The sequence below is a fragment of the Bubalus bubalis genome, chromosome 20 (genome assembly GCF_019923935.1).
Source record: "Bubalus bubalis isolate 160015118507 breed Murrah chromosome 20, NDDB_SH_1, whole genome shotgun sequence".
NCBI classification, from domain to species: Eukaryota; Metazoa; Chordata; class Mammalia; order Artiodactyla; family Bovidae; genus Bubalus; species Bubalus bubalis.
The window spans coordinates 51,091,323-51,111,181 of NC_059176.1; the positions used below are offsets into that span (position 1 = coordinate 51,091,323).

At 56.8% G+C, this 19,859-nt stretch overlaps 1 protein-coding gene across 4 annotated transcripts in view; it reads left to right on the top strand.

The window, feature by feature from the left end:
* The first annotated feature begins 1,518 nt into the window (after positions 1-1,518).
* Positions 1,519-19,859, top strand: part of NTRK3 (neurotrophic receptor tyrosine kinase 3) — a 433,575-nt gene continuing 415,234 nt past the window's right edge. For 3 of the 4 annotated variants that reach the window (XM_006070045.4, XM_006070047.4, XM_025271113.3), the window contains exon 1: positions 1,526-2,446. In XM_006070045.4, coding sequence (XP_006070107.1) covers positions 2,199-2,446 — 248 coding nt within the window. In that variant the 5' untranslated portion in view covers positions 1,526-2,198. Of the gene's footprint in view, positions 2,447-19,859 lie in introns of all 4 variants that reach the window. The other variant, XM_044933422.2, reaches the window with a different exon arrangement.

A 19,859-nucleotide genomic window follows, 5' to 3' on the forward strand; every position in this document is an offset into this window, starting at 1 on the left:
GGAGTCGGGAAAAATTGCCTTTTATAGACACGTTCTTTTCTTTCTTTCTTTTTTTTTTTTGGCTTCCAAGTTTACTCACGGCGACAGAGCCACTCGCAGGCGCCCAGCCAGCCTGAGACTGCGCCCGGGTCGGGCCGGTGGCACCCGCATCTCCCCCATCCCCCCGTCTTGTCCGCAAGTTGCATGACCTGCATCGGAATCCACAGGGGGGCGGGGGAGAATCCTTTCAGATGCTGGATGCAGCTGAATTCAGCGTGTTCGCTTCCTCGCCTGCCCTCCTCCAAGTCGGCGAGGAGAGCGCCGCTTTCTTCTGCGTGTGAATGCTGTAGTGTGTCTGCCTGCTCGGACTTTCCTAACCCTTTCTTCTCCTTTCCCACCGCGAATGCTCCGGTTGTCTCAGCAAACATCTCACACTTGGCATTCTGACGTTTGATTAAAAAGAAAAATCGCTACCAAGGCGAAGAACGGGGGCTCGCCTCCTCTCCCGCGGGGAACCGAGCTCGCGTGTCAGGCTGCACCTGCTTTGCGCCCCTACCAGGAAGGGGTGCTTGTGTGGGAGGGAAAGGGGGGGAGGTCCTGTGCCCCCGAATCCGGAGAAAGCAGCTCGCCCACCCCCTCGCCCGGCAGCCAGCGCAGCGCACCCGATCGCCGAGCCCGAGAAGCCGGCCTCTGACGGTACTGGCCTGGTGCTTGCCAAAAAATGCCCCTTGCATCTCAATTTCCCCGGCGGTTTTTCTCGCACGCACGGTTCGCCTCGAGCCACCTCGGATCTCCAGCGCAGCCCTTTCGGCGCTAGTTCCTTCCTTCCCGGCTCCCAGTCTGCCCAAGGACGCAAAATCCGCCGCCAAGAAGGCGCAGGGGGTGCGGGGGCACCTACCCAGCCGTGTCCTGCAGTCCCCTCCCAGCCGATCCTAGCTCCCGGAGTCTAGATTACGGAAACGAGTGTCGCGTAGACCGAGGACCGCGCGTTCGTGGCGCGGGTCCCCGGCCCTGGGCGCCTCTCTGGGGTTCCTGTGCGCCCTAGCACTCCTAATCGCCGTCTCCGAGCCTGTGCCCCTCCCCAACCCCAGCCGGGCTTGGGAGCGCTCCCCGGTCACCTCGGCCGCGTTCATTTCACTTCCTTTCGCGGTCCGGCTGCAGCAAAACCGGGCAGCGCGAGGGCCAAAAAGTGGAAAGGAGAGCGCCTTTCCGCGTCGCGCCGCCAGCTCGCCAAGTCCCCCTCCCCAGTCCAGACCCTCGCAATCCCAACTGCAACTTTTTCCCTTCCGTCTGGCTTTTCCCTGGGCTGCGGCGAGCGGGCGCCGGGCCGCTAGGCGTGGAGCGGGCGGTCGCGCGGCTGCGGGTGGCGGTGCGGGCGAGCGCCGGGAGCCGGCGAGTGGGTGGGTGGGTGGGTGGGTGGGGAGGAGGGGAGAGGACGGGCGGGGAGAGAGGGAGAGGGGTGTGGGGAGGGGAGTGGGAGAGGGAGGGAGGGGGGAGATTCCGCTCTCTTGCCGCTCCCAGCCGGGGCGGGGGGTGGGGGGGAGGAGGCCGCGAGGAGGGAGGGGAGAGGAGGAGGGAGGGGGAGAGAGGGAGGGGGCCGAGGAAGACGCTCCGATAACCCGTGCGTTTCGTAAGGCTCGGAGCACTTGTGCATTTCTGCAGGCGCGCGGCGAGCCATTCGCGGCGGCTGCTGCGGCTCCGACTGCATCTTCCCCTCCTCCCGGCGCCGGGTGTATGGATGTGTGAGTGTGTGTGAGTGTGTGTATTTTGCAGGTGTGTCCGTTTTAATTCTGCCCAGTAGGTGGGACTTGGTGACTTTCGCACCATATTTTCCTTTTGCCTTTTTTTTTTTTTTTTTTTTTTGCCTCCCCACCGTCTGTTGCCACCCTGCAAAGTCTCGGAGTCGGAGAGCAGTCGGCTCGCTTCCCGAGCCCCCGGACCCGGCGAGCCGGCGAGCGCCGAGCCGGCCACCATGCCAGGCAGACCGCGGCACTAGGCGCTCCCCGCGGCTCCCACCCAGCGGCGGCGGCGGCGGCCGCGATGGTTTCAGACGCTGAAGGATTTTGCATCTGATCGCACGGCGTTTCAAAGGCAGAGGCCCCCTCCCCCTTCCCCCCTCCCTCGCCGTCTTTGTTTCCTTCCCCCCCCAGCTCTCCCCACTCCCCCCACCCCACCCCCTCTCCTCTCCTCCTCCTCTTTTTTAGAAGCAGCGATCGGAGATGGATGTCTCTCTTTGCCCAGCCAAGTGTAGTTTCTGGCGGATTTTCTTGCTGGGAAGCGTCTGGCTGGACTATGTGGGCTCCGTGTTGGCTTGCCCTGCAAATTGTGTCTGCAGCAAGACTGAGATCAATTGCCGGCGGCCGGACGATGGGAACCTCTTCCCGCTCCTGGAAGGGCAGGATTCAGGGAACAGCAATGGGAACGCCAGCATCAACATCACGGACATCTCAAGGAATATCACTTCCATGTAAGTCAGGCGGCCGCTCCCCAGCCCCGCCGCCTCTCCCCTCGCTCCGCGTCTCGCTCTCGCCCGCCGGCCCGCAGCCGGGAGCCGGCCCTCCGCCCGCCCCAGCTTGCCGCTGCCCGCCTGCCGCCGGGCGCGCATTAGGCTCGCTCTGGCTCGGGAGATGCTCCCGGGCTGCGTATTCCAGGTGACTCTGGCCTTGGCGAGGCGTGATCCGGCGATGCGTGTGTGTGTGTGTGCGCGCGCGCGTGTGTGTGCCTCTCCCCCGAGAGGACCCCAGCGGCCAGGGCACGCGGGACCCGGCTCCCGCCCCCACCCCCCACCCGCTGCGGCTCGTTTCGAGGGTGTGAATCGGGTTCTTGGCCCCCCACTAAATAGCAACAGTTTGGCCACGCTAAAGTGGAATAAAGTAGACGAGGTTCGATTCCCTGGCAGCGGCGCCGGGCAGCGACAGTGGCGGCGGCGGCAGCGCTTAGCCGGGAGGAAAGGTGACAGATAGGGACTGCTCTCGATCCAGCCGAGAGGTTTAACTCTTTCCGTTTGGAAACCTCAAAACACGCCGTCAAGTAAACAAGTTGGAAGCTGGCTGCTCTCTGGGAGACTTTGGACCTGTCGAGGCAGTCATGGACGCCTACCCCTTCCTCTTCCCTCTCGCCCGCCCTCTCCCACCCCATTTTGGGCATTTCCGAGACAGCCACCCCCCCACCCCCTGATTCCCACCCTCATCTGCATCTCCGCGCCTACAGATCCCGTTCCTCTTTGAGCTTTGATAACTGTTCCAGTAATTCCGAGTCAGGCTGCTGAAGGGAGGAGGGAAGGCTTGCGTGTTTGGGAGATGGGGCTCCTTCTGTGATCATTTATTCGAAAAATCGAACTCCGACTGGCATTTGCTTGGTTCTGCCCCATCTGAGTGAGACCTATGGTGGCCTGCTCTTTTTTTTTTTGGGGGGGGGGGTGGCATTTTTCTTTGGCAGGGGTGGGGGTCAGACGCCAGGGCGGAGAGAGGGAGCCTGTCCAGATTCTCTTCCACTGATCTCAGCCAGGTGACCCCCCCCCCCGGCCCCCATCCTACCATCCAGAGAAGGTTGTGGAGGGCATAGTGAGCGTTCAGGAGATAGCTCTCGCCTGTCTCCCCCCCACAAGGCCCCCACTCCTTGGAGACCCCCAAAGTGGGTGGGATGCTGAGAAGGGTTGACACTGAAGTGCTGGCTGGCGTCTGAGGAAGGCATTTGGGCGGATTCGGCTGTGGGAACTGTTCTCCTAAGCATCAGACCTCCCCTTGCCTTGGCCCCCAGTCCGATGGGGCTATAAAGCCAGGAGGAATTGCGGTCCTGCTCGCTCCCAAGCCCACCAGCCCTCTTGGCTTAATGGAGACTCCGCTCGTGTTCTTTCAGCTAACAGTTTGAGGGAAGTGTGCAGCTCAGGAGGTGCCCCCTGAATCCTGGCTCAGGAGACAAGCTTGGCCCATATCTTGGCTGGACCGTTCACCACTACCCGCCCCCCAACCCAACCTCACCACCTTCAACCCAGTTGGCCCTGGGGTGACAAAATAAACAGCCAAGGGTGGGGTGGAGGGGAGGGCAGGAGAAAACAGCATGGACCCAGCGCAGCCTCTCCCACCTGCAGGCCACAGCATCTTGGCCTCCCTGAGGATGCAGTGAGGAGGGTGGGAGTGAGATTGCCCCGGAAACTCTGCCTTGGAAGTACCCTGTGGGGGTGTGTGTGTGTGTGTGGGGTGGGGTGGGGGGTTTCAGGGCAGCCCAGCAGTGGGTTCAGGAGCTCAGGAGCTGGACCTGGGGATTTCCAGGGGATGGGGTGGGTCAAGAGCTGGAGAGATGGTGGCCCGGGTGCCCACCGTGGGTCTCTGGAAGCTGGTGAGCTTCACTCAGCCTGTTCTCTGCTTCAAGGATGTGTGTGTCTGTAGGAAGCCAGTGGGAGGCAGGGAGGGTCACAATCACGTAGGCTTTTCATGGCCACGCAGCAGTCCTCTGAAAAATGGTCCCTCTGAAAAAATGAAGCTTGGGGAGGCAGTTTGACAGGGAAGAGCTGGTTGATCTTTCCAGGCGGAGGGTCTAAGATGGGACTGCTGGAGAGGTCAGTGACCTGGGGAAGGGAGGAAGTGGCTTCTTATCCCCTGTGCCATTGAAGGACCAAAAGGGCAACTGTGGGGACAGGGAGCCAGGAGTAGATTGGGAGTCCCTCTGTGGGTGTCTCCATCCTTGTGTCAGGACTCAAACTCTTTACCTGGGAGTTGGGACTCCTTTCCTTGAAAACACCCCAACACCTCAGAGCCAGGCAACTGGATTCCCACAGGAGCTGTGCCGAGCGGCAGGTGGGGGAAGGTCAGAGGTCACGGGTAGGATGACCCTTTCTCACCCCTTCTCCCCAGTGCCCTGTTATATCTGTGGCTGGTATGACTGAACTGGGGAAGGGTCCAGCCTCCTGGCCTGGAGGCAGATGACCGTGGAGAGAAGGAGGGGAGGTCTGCCCGCCCTGGGAAGCAGATGTCACCCCTCCGTATCTTACCCCATGAGGGAGGCTCTGGCTGCCAAATGGCTCCTGGGGGTGCACAGCCCCAGGCAGTGAGCCAGGCTTAGACCTCTGCAGGGCTGAGGTCCCACCCCAAAGCCCAGGCCCCCACTCTGCAGGGCTGCTCATGGAGGCTTGAGGGCAGACAGGAGCCCTCCAGGCAGAAGAGGGGGCCTTCATTTAGTGGGACCTGGGAGGGGGGCTTCACTCCAACCCTGGGCTTTGCTGGAAAGGAATGTGTTCCTCAGATGTCTGATGGTATCAGAGATAAGGCATCAAGGGGGTACCCCAGCCCTCCATCAGCCTGAAGCCCTTAATGCTGCTGTATGTCTGGGGGTGCAGCTTGGACAGGCTCTGGGGGCTGAGGAAGAGGCTGGGGCACATTCTGGAGTTCCAGCAGCCCTAGCTAAGGGAATCAGGGGTGACTGCCACCCAGCCACCCGCCTGTTCCTGGGGCTCTGGGGTCCTGAGGTTTCTCCTTCAGGTGCTGAACTGATGACACCTGAGTTTTCAGAGGAACTAGAGGTTTCCTGTGGTCCTTCCTCTTTGGGCTGGCATGTGGGTTGGTTCCCGCCTCCCCCGTGGGAGGCTGACTGAGGGTGCCTCTGATGGGGAGTTGGCAGCCCCACCAGCATCAGGAGGAGATCAGATGCAAGGCCTCAAGACAGACGCGTGAGTCTCACCTCCGTCCCTCCCCAGGCGCCCTCCCTTTCGGCCTCTTTCTGTTCAGAAGGCCAGTCCCTCTGTGGTTGAAGCTCCTGACATACAGTAACCTTACCTAGAAGGGTCCATGCGCAGCCGCGCCCAAGCCGGCTCTGACGTCACAAAGGCAGAAGGGTGGTGGCGGGGAGGGGGGCCGTCTGGGCGTCTGGAGACCAAGCCTGCCTGGGGCTGGGTTGGAACCGTGCATCCTCGGGCTGTTAGAAAGACCAGGGGGAGAAGACAGCATCTCTGGGCTGGGTGTTCTTTGGCTTGAGAAGAGCACGGGCTCTTGGCTGGGGCCCTGAGCCACCAGTGGGGCCCCTGGCGTTTCCAGGGCTCTGGTCCCTTTATTTCCCGTGTCTTCCCGGAAGGCCCTCCCCTGTCTGGGTGAAGGATCATCTGGGGCTTCGCTTGCTGCTGCACTGACTCCTTGATTCTCAGTCTTTCTGAGGGTCATGGGCAGAGCCAGCCTCGACAGTTACCAGTGAGAACCGGATTGCAGGCAGCGGTGGGAGCCAGGCCCCAAGAACATCATGGGGCTCACTCAGGAGCCCCCAAACTGAGGCTAGGCCTGAGGGAGGTAGACAGAGATGTTGAAGGGTTTTGGGGGTGAGATTTAGAAGGGGGAGTGGGTATAGCCCTGGAGAGAAGCTGGGGACCGCAGACTGCAGAGGCCCTGAGCTTTTGTGTGGACGCCAGGCTGTGGGAGGGGGGTTCCAGGCATTCCCTGGAGGACCCTCCCTGGAGCCAGAACCCTGAGCCCAGCTCAGTCTTCTGAGGAGCACCCTGAGGCCCAGGACATCCATCTTGCAGCTCCAGGGGACCTAGCATGTGACCGTTTTGGATAAAACCAGCCCAGCCTGGCTTTGAGAGAGCTTGTCCTAGCCCCCTGAGGGCTGAGCCTGGAACTCGGTTGTCAGCTCAGCATCCTGCAAGTGGCGGACCACCCTCCTGCGTAGCGGAAGTGGAACGCTGAAACTGTGCAGGGGGAGGGGCCTCCATTCTTGCCCCACTGGTCTCTGCCTGCTGTACCTTCCTCTTTGACTGTTGGGGGCGGACTCGGCCCCTGCCCCAGCTGGCCCTTTGCCGAGAGTGTGGGTAACCTGTGACCCTCCCTTGGGGTGGATTTTGACCCCAGGCTCATGGCATCTCTGCCGCTGCCTGGGTCCCCCATCTCGAGGGCTGCATCCAGTGGCTTATCCTGGGACCACAGACACCATTTCAAGCTTCCCTTTGGGGGAACTGTCCAGTTGGCCAGTGGAAGGGTAGGGTTAGAGAAGGGATGGGTCATGTGAGTCAACTCCCCTAGATTGTCCCTTACCCTCTGTGGACCACGATAGAAGACTGTAGCCTTTCTGAGCCTGGAAATTCAACTATGAATTGAGACCATGGGGCAGTGTCCTTTCCGGCTTGAACATATGCCATCCCAGGGCCCAAAGAGGCTCTGCTGGACCACTTCTAAGGGCACCACCCCTGGGCTTGGTGCTGGCCCCCATGATGCCGCCCTCAGGAGGGCAGCAGGTGTCCCCTTGCTGGCCATTGTCTCCCCTTCCTTCCCCGTCCACCTCTGGAGGACTCTGGGCTCCCCAGTGTGGAGTCAACTGCCAAGACCAAGTGTCACGCTTAGCAAGAATGCACTGAAGCCTGTGGACTCTCACTGGAGGCCTCTCATGAGGCCCGCTTCTGTACCATGAGCTCAAGGCGGGGAGATAGCCCCTGCCAAGCTTCAGCTCCTTGCCCAAGCAGGGGCCTCTGCTGGGTGTGAGAAGAAAATGTTAGAACTTCTATTTCTAGTTATTCTCGTTGAGAAAAGGGAATATTTAATATTTAATGTATGGATGGAAGATGTATAAGCATATAATTTAGTAAATAGGCATGTTTGGAGGTTACATGATGAAATTTTTATTGCTTAAGCATGCATAATTAGAAAAGCTCAGGGCCCGCTGTTGGGATTGGCAGGGCCTGGGCCAGCACTAGGAGAGGTGGTCCTGAAGCCCCTGGCTCCCCTTCTTGGCTCTGTCCCAAGGGAGGGTTGATGAATTGGCAGGGGGAGCCACGTGTGGGAGGAGGGGGCAGGCAGGCTGGCAGGGGGATCAGGATTCCTAGGGCCCCCTAGACCCGAGGCCAGGCCAGCGCTCAAAAGACAGTCTCCAGTAGCCCTCCAGGTCCTGCCCTTTGTCCCTTGTAGCAAATCCTTCACCGCCATGAATCCACCCTATTCATTTCTGCCTTGGTTTCCAGTTTCCAGTTGTTCATTTATTTTTGCCACAGCTCCTTGAAGAAGCAGGGATTATTAGCCCTATTGTCTTGATTTACCAAACAAAATGAAGGGGAGAACTTGAGTGTCTCACAGAAGGAAAGATCTGGAAGAGCCTTGAGCCCCCTGCTACCCACCTCTCCTCCGGCCCCCAACCATGCTCCCTTCATGGCCTTTCTGGGTCCCGAGTCAGGCAGATCGTTTTTATCCAGAAAGTTCCTTTTCTGCCTAGGGGCAGCATTAAGGCAGCAGCCCATCTGGGAGGGCCTTGTGGAGGGCGGCTGAGTGTCCTGGCAGCTGGGTCTAAATGTGGCCTGAGTGAAGGCTGCACTTGGGCCCCCGGCTCTATCAATGACCCACTGAGCCCTCAGCTCAGGTCGTCTGTCATCCCTTGAGCCTTGCTGGCCTCCACTTTGAGAAACACAAACGCTCCAGGGCCGGGCATGCCTGCAACCCCTCTTTGATGGATTGGCTCATCAGACCATCAGGGATGAAGGCTCCAGAAGCCCAACGCCCAGTGGAACCCTCACAAGGATCAGGGCTTCCTGGAATTCAGAGCTGGAAGGGACCTCTTGAGTCATCTTGTTCTTTATGTTCCCTGCGAGGGTCCCAGGAGAGGCACAGAGAGGGGCAGGGAGTTGTGGGCCCTCTCAGGCTGCTGGAGGACGTGCCCGCCCAGGTGCCAGCCCATCTTCTCCCACTCGGCTCTGGCACCCTCTCTGGGCATTCTGTCAAAGCCAGAGCCTCGCCCACGACTGTGTCTCCCTCCGGGGCGATGATTCCAAATCCAGGGTCCCCAGAGGCAGCAACTATGCAAGGCTGGCAGCCCTAGGCTCTTCTCAGCCTGCAGCCCACGCCAATTAGAACCACGTTGAGGCCTCTGCTGAGCTCTATTTACATAGAGGGCTCCAGGATCTGTGGGGGCAGTCGGCTTGGAGCCTGTCCTTTCTGACTTCCCCTTTGCCCCCGTCCTCGCATCTGACTTGTCCCATCGAAAGTGTGCCCCATTTGGGTGGCGGAAGATTCAGGATTCTCTCCCCAGACAGAATCATCCAGTAGGGAGTAGAAGCTGGCAGCTGGTTTCCCCATCAGCTCCCCGAGACCTGGCCTTTTCCTAGCTCTGGACAAACCCCTTTCCTTCTCTGGGCCTCAGTTGCCTTCTCTCTGAGATGAGAATAATAATTACAACTACCGTTATAGCAGCAGTCTGAGAGTCAGTGGCCTGTGTCATGCTGGGTAAAGGGAAAGCTGTCGATACTAGTGGTAACTCATGACAGCACCTACTATGTTCCAGACACTGTTCCAGGCACTTCAGAGGCAATAAATACCCCATCATGGCCTCACACCAACTCTCTGAGATAAACACTATTATGAATCCCATTTTACAGATGGGAAAAATGAGTCCAGAGTTGGCATGTGACCCACTTCCCTTCACACAGCCAATCAGTGGCAAAGGAGTCTGACATTCAGTGTTGCCTATTCTCTTTTGCAGTACTCTTTATGCATGTGAATATATACAGCTATACACATGCATTCATGAATCTATGACCATCCAGATAAATTAATCATAAAGTAAAAGGTTTTTGAAAAATGATTTTATGAAGGTTTAGGAGGATCCTTTATAATTGTCCAGTTCCCTAACTCCCCTGGCTGGGCTTGGAGAGGAAGGCGAATGAGAGTGGTGGGTCTGGTGTTGGCCAGTCTGCCGTGGCCAGTGCTGACACAGACAGGATGTAATGATGGGGGAGACTTGGGGTCCTCCTGCCCTGTTCCCGACAGCAGCCTCCCCGAGGCCGTGTCTCAGCCAAGCCCTCTCCCCAGACCTCCTTGGCCACCCCCTGGTGTCCCGGTTTCTGAGGTCAGGTCAATTCCTCTAGGAGACCAGGTGCCAGCTGAGACTGGCGGAGATTCAGGAAGCTGGCTGCTGGGTCCCTGCCAGCTCCGCTCTGGGCTGAGACACGGTCAGCAGGACTGTGTCCCCGATTGCCCATGGCCAGAGACAGCCTGGATGGAAGAGCGGAGGGAGGGGCGGCTTCTCCCAGTTCAAGTTTGGAGTTCTAAGGCTGCCACTGGATGCGGAGCACAAGGGGATGTCTGGTGTCTCCATCTCGAGCTAGAAGCTGATGTTTAGAGCATCTTCCTGGAGGGTGAATTCTAGTTCTTCCTGATGTTTCTGTTGCCTCCTCCTCAAATGAGTAGCTTTTACCTCCCTCTGCCCTTTCTCTTCCTGGAGAAGGAAATGGCCAACCCACTCCAGTATTCTTGCCTGGAGAATCCCATGGACCGGGGAGGCTTGGCGGGTTACACTCCCTGGGGTAGCGAAGAGTCGGACAGGGCTGAGCGACTCACACACACACACACACACTCACACACACACACACCCTTACTCTTGCCCTGTGTCTCAGTCCCCCTTGCCCAGGGATGCTCTGTCTCTCTATAGGGATGAACATGGGGAGGGGAGTGGCTCCAGTTGTCCCCAGAGAGAGAGCTGGGGTCCCAGCAAACTGCTGAGACCGCAGGGCAGGAGTCTGTGGAAACACCCCATTTTGCTGCTGCTTGGCTTGAAGAGTTCACCCCATCTGGGAGTCCCTCAGTTTCCCCTTCTGGGAGCTGGGATCACCTCTAGAAATTGGAGCCTGTCTCCCTCTCGGGGTCACTGTCAGGGTCAGGGCGATCACACGCACACTCCATAGACTCCCAAGCGCTAGGGCGCCATGTTGGTTGTTTTCATTTATAGATGTCCGGGAGTGTTTTTGAATTATGACAAAAGATCAAGACTTTGAACCATAAATCATGACCTGGAAAGGGGCTCAGCAACAGTTGGGGCCAAACCCCTTTTTACAGAGCGGGAACCTGAGGCTCCAGAGAAATGAATAGACTGGACTCAGTCACCCAGCGAGTTCCTAGCACTGCGAGACCAGAACGCGCAAGGCCGCCTCCCCAGCTGGTGAGGCTCTCGTCCTCCCGCTCTCTGCTAGCATCTGCTCTGGGGCTGAGGGATCTAGGCTCTTCCAGAGGCAGGGAAAGGAGCCCTTAGACTCCAGCAAAGAGAGAGGGGATGAAGGGAGCAGTCTTAGACTCGCAGTCCTAATCTGGGCTGCCTCCCACGGTAAAACGGGCTGTCTGCGCGCATCGGGGGCGTCTTTGCGCACGCACAACTGCATCTCTTCCGTGTTCTCTGCACATCACGACTGAGGTCCCCGTAAACAAGCCTTAACGCCTTTGGCTTCCTGCCTGCCGAGATCGTCTGCGTCTAGGCTCCCGGTGGCCACCAGAGGGCAGTGCTGCGCACGAGACGATCCACGGCTGCCTTTGCCTGGGGTTGCGGCTCTCTAGTCCGGCGAGATGCTCACTGGCTGGCCTGGCTTGCAGAGCCTTTCTTGAGCAGGGAGGTAGGTCTCTCCCCTAGGCGGGGCCTCCCTTAGCAGAGCTGGTCCTGCCTGCATCATATCTGCAGCCCAGGCACGTGAGTCTCCTGGACCTGAGCTTCCCCCGGGAGGCGGCTGGGAGAGTGCCTTGGGTGAAGGATGTCTGCTGGAGCGCCCTCCTTCCCTCCAAGTCTGTCTGAGCAGCAGCAGGAGGGGTCAGTCATCTGCTCAGGGGTAATGGAGATGAATGAACGGGGGATGGTTCCTGCCCAGGAAGATCAGTCTTGATGGGGACACAGAGAGGCTGACAGAAGGCTATGATGTGGGGTTAGTGTCATGGGAGAAGGGAGCCTTATGACCTCCAAGGCATCTCTCCCCTTTCTCTCCCTGCATCCCACCCCCGCCCGCTCCCACTCCTAAGCGTTGGAATGAATTACACACCGAGTAACTGCTCAGGAATGACAAGGCCCTGATATTTACCAGACGTGAGAGCTTGGTGCTGTCTCTCAACCTCTCTAGAGCATCACTGTTCTCAGAGACACCCATCTACATTGGTGGGTATCAACGTGCTTTGCAAACTGGGGTCCTGGGCCCTCCTTGGATTGGCTTGTTGTTGTTCAGTTGCTAAGTCGTGTCCGACTCTTTGCGACTCCATGGACTGTAGCCCATCAGGCTCCTCAGTCCATGGGATTTCCCAGGCAAGACTACTGGAGTGGGTTGCCATTTCCTTCTCCAAGGATCTTCCCAGATCAGGGATCGAACCCATGTCTCTTGCATTGGCAGGCGATTCTTTACCCCTGAGCCACGGGGGCCTATTTCTGTTCTGTGCATGCTTTGGGCTCTTTTCTTGCTGTTCCAGGCAGTCTGCTATTTGAGCAGGTGCCGTCTTGTTCTGTGCACTAGTTGGTTCGTGAAGGAGCTTTGTCCCACAGTTACCAGCTTTGGAGACAGGATCTCCCACTTTCCTGGTGGGGCCTGGGCCCATGGGCTGGGTGGGGCCTGCGGCTCTGCCCTGAGGGCCATCTCCTGGCTGCTGGACCCCAGGCTGCAGGTAGGACCCTCTCTGTTGTGGTCAGTCTTTCCCCATCTACTTATTTCTGATACTTTTTAATTGAGGCTGATCCTCTGAAGAGCAGGGATGAAGATAACATTTACGGCTGTCCTACTGGGTGGGAGAGTATTTGCCTGTATAACCTTGCTTATGAGCAGCACCTGCTAAATGAAGCTTGTGTTCGCAACCCTGCCTCTTCCCAACTGTGTGACCCTGGGCTGGCTACTTTTTTGATCACAGTTTCCTCATTGGAAATAATACTGATAAGATTTTGATGAGAATGTACACACGCATGTGCGTGTGTGTGTGTGTGTGTGTAGAACTCTTAATGCTGGTCTTTCTCATTTTCTTCTTCTCAGTACCATTCTCCAGAACGTCGCCCCACAGGCATGGATACTTTTAATGATCCTCGTCTGCTCTTCCTGAGTCCAGTCTCCCCTCCTCTCAACCCATCCTACACCCTGTACCAGATTCATGTTTTATTTTTTTCTTAAAATTTTCTAAATTGGAGGATAATTGCTGTACAATATTGTGGTGGTCCCTGCCATCCATCAACATGAATCAGTCATTATATATATATATATATAATATATATATATCCCCCCTCCCTCTTGTGCTTCCCTTGCCCCACTCCATCCCTCTAGGTCGTCACAGAGCGGGTTGGGCTCCCTGTACTGTTCAGCAGCTTCCCACTAGTCATCTGTCTTATGCATGATAGTGTATATATGTCAACGCTACTTTCTCAGTTTGTCCTACCCTGAATTAATCTTTTAAACCTAGGTCTTCCATTAGAACAATTCTTGGGCCCTGAGATTTTCAATGGCTCTTTTGTCTGAAAGGCAACTCAGTGTCATAGGAAGAGTAGTGGCTTCTTTGGCCAGATCGCCTTCAGTTTAAATCCTGGCGCTGCGGCTGCTGCTGCTGTGTGAGCTTAGGCAGGTTACCTAACCTTTCTGAGCCTCCATCTTTTCATCTGAAAATTTAGGCTTCCTAGATCCACCTTCCTAGAGCAGCTGATTAAATGATGTTGCAATAGGTACTTGGGATCTGGTGGGTACACAGAGGCCAAACTGGCAAATATACAAGTCAAGTCTCTTAGAGGGGAAGGGCAGGGGTATTTCTGGGTCCGTGAAAAGTGGGAATAGATAGGAGCTGGGACCTGGGCCAGAGTATAGGGAGGCAGCAGAATGATCAAGGTGGCGTGTAGTTGGGAAAGTGTCGGGGTGGCTGAGGCACGCGTCGGCTCAAGAGCAGGGAGGCCGTTATGGTTGCTACTGATGACATCAGTTGGGAAACCAAGTGTCAGGGCCTGCCTGCCCCACTCCTCAGCCTTGGAAGTTTAGGTGCCAGGAACCTCCATGCAGGGAAACTCAGGAGCACCCAGTCCCTTGCAGCTGTTGTTCTGTGCGGTTTTGCTGCTCTTCTTGTCCAGGGTAGCTTCTGGCTCTCTGGATGATTCTCTTCCAGTTATTGTAATTGATGAGGCTTGTCAGCTACAGATGGGGTTCCAGGACCAGCCCTGGGAGAAAGAATGTATAAGTTCGATGGGAAAGGGAATATAAGTGTAAGTTCCCTCCCATTAAGAGCCTTCCATGCACATTCATTCCAGTTCCATGATCAGCCACAAGAGGGCACTAGACCACGATTTCTGCAGGGAGGGAGGCGCTAGTCATCCGGCCCTAGTACCCTCACCAGGTGGCTCAGGGGTAAAGAATGGCCTTGGATGGCAAAACCGACTCAATGGGCATGAGTTTGAGCAAACTCCCGGAGGTGGTGAAAGACAAGGAAGCCTGTTGTGCTGCAGTCTATGGGGTTGCAAAGAGGTGGACATGACTGAGCGACCGAACAACAGCAACAACAATGCAGGAGACTTGGAAGACATGGGTTCAATCTCAGGGTCAGAAGGTTCCCTGGAGAAGGAAATGGCACCCCACTCCAGTATTCTTCCTGGGAAATCCCACGGACAGAGGAGCCTGGCAGGCTACAGTCTGGAGCTGCAAAGAAGCAGACCCGCCTGAGTGACGGAACAACAAAAAATATGATTGTGCCTTTGAACAAAGCTGCACTTGGTCCCCTCCCAGCACCTCTGCGGAGCATGGCAAGCCCACTTGATTTAACCCGAACCCCCGACCCTGAGTCTGGTGTCTCAAGGGAGGCCAAAGTGCGTAGTGAATGGGCATGAAATTTGGTGTCAAACTTGGGTTCCAATCCTTGTTCTCCTTTTTGCTTTTTTTTTTTTGAACTTGAATAAGTTAATTTCTAAGGGTTTCCTTTTCTTCACTTGCAAAGTCAGGTGTTGCTGGAAGGTGTTCCTGTGAGAATTAAATTACATGATGTGTGTCAACTGTCTGGAACATGTTGGATACTCCATGATGGACCATCTCTTTGTTCCTGGAAGAAGGGTGAAATTAGGGCACAGTGCAGGAGATGTTTATGCCCCCTGTTCGCCTGGGGGGTAGCAATGGGGGGGGGGTGGGTCATTTTACTCCCCAAGGAGCCCTCTATGGTTCCAGTTCATTAGGGGCAGCAGTGACACCAAGTGGCCAGAATGGAGAACAGCAGAGTCTTCTGACCTGGCGGGATGGCGGCGGTGGGCATCATTGGGCAGATGAGACTGACTCTGCATCAGGCATCAGACGACCCATCAGTTGAATTTCTCTCCCCTTCCGATGCCAGCAGCTAGAGATGGTCCTCTGAGGACACGAGTGTGATGATGGCCATGGGCCATGTTTGCTGCTGGGTCGATGGCATGAGGCTATACCTGCGGACCACACCTGTGGACCTGCCTGACTTCATTGTGGCCAGCCAGTTCCAGTGTCCAACAGCCAGACCCTTCCTGGTGTTTTCCTTGAGTGTTGACTCTTCTTGAGATGCTTTCATCCTGGGTCTGTCTGATTGGGCTCAGCGATGAGATGCAGGATCTCTGAGGCTCAGTGTGTTTATCTGGAAAGCAGGGTGGGGGCGGATGGTTGGTCTGGTTGATGGGGAGGGCTCGTCTAGCTTGGATTTGAGTGTCAGACATTATTTCATATCCTTTACTCAGTGTGTGTGCATTCGTGTGTGTGTGTGTGCGCGCGCACGGGCATGTGTGTGTCTAGGGGTGTGGGATGACGTGGGAAGGATTTACTTTAGGCTTTCCTGGTGTAGAAACTCCAGCCCAGAGAAGGAAGGGGCTTCCCCCCAGGAAGGCGTGGCTCTGAGGCTGGAATCGGGGTGCCGCTGGCTCCTCATCTTTAGTAGCTTCTTTATTATCCACCTGAGATCCAGGAGGGAGCCTTGGCAGACATGCCAGGCTCAGGAAGTTATTTAATATCAGCTTTGCTCCAGATTGTGTTTCTGACTCCTTGCCACCTCCTAAGTGGCAGTCATTTTAACAAATGTGGCGACAAGACACCAAGTGGGAAATAACATGAGGGATGGGGAGGGGGCAGGGCGTGGGGGAGGGGCGGAATCCTAGTCCCTCGGCAGAAACCTTGTCTTGGAGGCCCTGGGAATGCGCGAGGGCTCCTGGAAGCCCCTGGCAGTGAAGAGCAGGGCGTGGAAAGAGGTGCCTGGCTTTCTGGAGCATGTGGCCTGTGGCCCAGGTGTTCCCTGTTGCCTAGGAGCTTCCTGTGTCTTCTGGGGGAGTCTCACTCCTGTCCCTGGGCGGGAGTTGAAGGGGGAGGCCTTGTGCTCTGCCTTCTCAAAGGACTGACTCCCAAGTGCATAACAGACCATCCACAGGGGCCTGGCGCTGGTGTGTGTTCCCCTCGCCGTGGAGACTGAGCTGTGTCTGGCCCCAGGCTATGGGGGCCCAGGTATCTAGCTGCCCGCCTCACCCACCCAGGCCCCGCCCTCTTGGGGAAGCATGGGCGGAGGAGGCACTGGCTGGGCTGGCAGGCCCAGGAGAGAAGGGGCCAACCCTTTTTGTCCCAGTCCCAGGCTCCAGCCATGAGCCAGGCACGGTGCTCAGCCTTGGGATGGAACCCTCAAACGCAGAAGGCCGTGGCCCCTCTCTCTTGGAGTTTAGAGTCAAGTCAGGGTGGCAGCTCGGAGGGCTGTCTCAAGAGAAGCAGGGAAGAATTTTAGAAAATGTATTTAATGGAAAATTTGAAAGAAAAGCATAGAGATGTGAAAATAGAGCTTCCCCAGGAGGAGAGGGGATGGCTTTTTCTAAATGGAGATTTAAAAATTCTAGATGTACCTGCTTTCGACTTTATCTGATTGGACACAGTAGCCTTGGCTGTAACCTTGACTCATTGTCCTGCTGTCTGTCCACAGAGACCCCGTGGGATCGTAGGGGAAGTCGCAAACAGAAGTCAGGAGAGGAGAATTGTGTTTCTTCTCTTGTCACTTTCTGATTGTAAGAGACAGAGATTTGGGGGCCGGTGGTTTGGGGGCCGGTGGTTCACGGGGAAGGTGACCCTGGGGCATCCTGGGGGAGGGAGTGAGCTGGAGAGGGAGGAAGCCAAGAACATTGGGTTCCGGGAGGTGTCGCTGAGCCTCTCCCCAGGCACTTGCTCATTTCCTGATTTCTGCATTTATTCAGCATGTTTATTTGAGCGCCGCGCTGGGCTGGCCCCTTTTGTGAGAGCTAGGAAAACCGCAGGCAGTGCTTGCCTGCCGGGCAGCTGGGTCTGTGTTCTCCCCGTAGTTACAGGATGTGTAAGGTCAAGCCCCCTTTTCTTTCACCTGGAGTTGACCTTCGGGCTCTGGGGAAGGTGGGCTGAGGTGCCGAGTGTGTGGCCAGGTTCCCTTGGGCCCCCAGGCTGAGTTCCTGGGAGAAGGTTCCGTCAGAGGGTGACTGGGGGTGGGGGTGGGGTCAGGTGATGGGAATGAGCGCCTGGGAGAGCAAGTGAAGACTGGCTTCATGTGTTGGTCCAGGACTGAGCCCAGCTTCCCTCTGGCAGCACCTAGTTGACCCTCTGCCCAGCCCATTGGGGGCCTGCCCTTCTTCTTCTCAGCTTAGAGCCATTCCCCGGGCCTGGGGAAGCTGCAGTGGAGGAGGAATGACTTATCCCCTCCTGCAGGCGTCATGATCCAGGGTCACGTCCTGTCTCCATGGAAACGGCTGCTCCACTCTTTCCTGCTCCCTATCCTAGCCCGGCTACTGGCAGGTGACTCACCTGTTTCCTGGACTCTGATCAGGAGTATTCTGACCTTGGAACTCCACCCTGTTATCTTCCCAGGTGCCTGCCCTCACCTGCCCAGGTGGGTCACTGGGCAGAGAGGGTGCTCAGCCAGCATCTTAGTCCCGTAGAGACTCCCTGGCACCCACGTGCCCTGGCTGGCATCAGGCTCCTGGACCTTTCCTTCCTGTGCGTGCAAAGGGCTGTAGCAGGCACCTCACAGGGACTCAGGAGAGACTTGTTGAATGGGACGGGCTCATTCCTGCCAGAATCTCTCACAGACCCACTGCAGATCCCAGCTTGTGGGCTCGCGTACACCTGCCTGGAGCACAGGGCACCTTGTTCTCATGGCTCCCGCACCTCTGTGGTCCCCGGCTTTGCCTTCAGCAGAGCAGCTGCTGGAGGAATCTTCTAGGGAAACTTGACTGATGACGGGGAGGGCAGGCACTGTGGGGTGACCAGGTCCCAGGTGCTGTTCTCAGGACGGTCTGTTTTTTTTTTTTTTTAATTTATTTTTTAATTGAAGTATAGTTGATTTACAGTGTTGTTTGATTTCTGCTATAGAGCAGAGTGGCTCAGTTGCTCACAGATATACATTCTTTTTATATATGGGACAGTCTGATTTTAATCCTGTTTCACTCTTAGCACACTCCAATGAGGTAGGTTAGCATTAGCATCTTCATTTTATGGGTGGGGAAACTGAGGCACAGAGAGGCTATGGCACTTGTCCTGGGTAACGAGAGCAGGAAGCGGCTGCACTGAGGTTTGAATCAGCAGGTCTGCTCTAAAGCCCCTGCTCACACCCGCCGCCCCCCACCCACCCCGTGTCACAGAGCCTCTGAGTTCCTGTCCACCCACCCTCTCCGGTCCTGTGGCTTTAGTCCTAGACCCAGCCCCCGGTCCCCACAGCTCCCATCAGCCTGGCCAGTGAGGCACAGTGAGTTCTGCGGCGTTATGTTTCTGACACTGGTGCCGGGAAGAAGGGCGGGGCAGGAGGGGCCCCAGGACCCAGTGGAGCTCAGCGTTCCTGAATTTCGTGGGAGCAAGTGTCTTGGCCGCGTCCTGAGAACGTCCTCTGAGTGAGGGCACTGAGGCAGGACGGCGTGGTCTGCCCCGTAATGGCCACGGACTTGGACGGTGAGTCTGGGCAAGGCACTGGCCACCCCTGAGCCTCCGTTTTATTACATTTCATCCTGGGGTCTTGACCGGGTGACTTCTGATTCCTCTTCTGGCTTTGACCTCTTATACTTCTAACGCGGGGGTTGTGGACTGGGTGGAAGGTTAGGGAGCGCCAAGGCTGCAGAAGGATGTCTCGGGGCCGGACCCTGTGGGGAGGAGGGGTGTGGGGTCAGACCCTGGGGGTCCTCACGCTTCTGCGTGCGTCCTCTGGCTAAAGCCCCGGCTGCTGGATCCCAGCCCAGAGTGTCTGATTCCGCTGTGAGTTTTTGCGATGGGGCTGGAGGAGGCCATGTCTCGTCAGTGCCCAGGTGAGGCAGACGCTGCTGGTCCAGGGACCACACTTCCAGAACGGCTGTCACACTGGCAGCTTTCAAACTGTGCTCTCCGAAGTGAGGTCAGAGCTGCTGTGGTATTCCGCAGGAAGGTATTTATGACGTTTGTGAGCCTGCTCAGTCGCGTTCGACTCTTTGCGACCCCACGGACTGTAGCCTGCCGGAGTCCTCTGTCCATAGGATTTCCCAGACAGGAATCCTAGAGCGGGTGGCCATTGCCTTCTCCGGGGGACTTTCCCAACCCAGGGATCAAACTTGCGTCTCTTGCATCGGCAGGCGGGTTCTTTACCACTGCGCCACATGGGAAGCCCTTTATGAAGTTTGCCAGGCTACAAAGTGTTTGAATATCTTATTGCCGAAGAACACTACCTGCCCCTAAGCACGTTCTGAGGGTGCTCCCTGGGTGCTGGGTTCTCTTTCCATTTCCCTTTCGTCTCTTCTCTCTGCATTCCCCCCAAATGATGCTTGGCTCCATCCTGACCTTGGCGCCCACTCACCTTTTCCCAGTGGGGCTGGGCTTGACCGAACACGCTCTGACCTATGTCATCTGATGTGCAATTGAGAAATGAAAGAACGCTGTGTTTTGGAATGCCTCCCAGGCTCAAAGTTGACTTTAAAAAACTGTTTGGGTGGCAGGGAAGTAATTCGGTGACTGCAGCTCAGGAACGTCATTTGGGCCCTAGCTGCTCCCGGGGTGAAGTTGAGCCTTTTGCGTTGGTGTTCAGGATCTCGTGGCTTTAGGATCTCTCTGTCTTAACTCACATTCTTCCCCTATGAGAACCGTCTGCCCCAGCCAAACTCATCAACTGGGCAATCCTGAAACGTCCCCAACCGTTTCCCACTCTTAGTCTTCTGCTCAGGTCCCTGCCCTTGCCTGGAAGCCCTCTGGC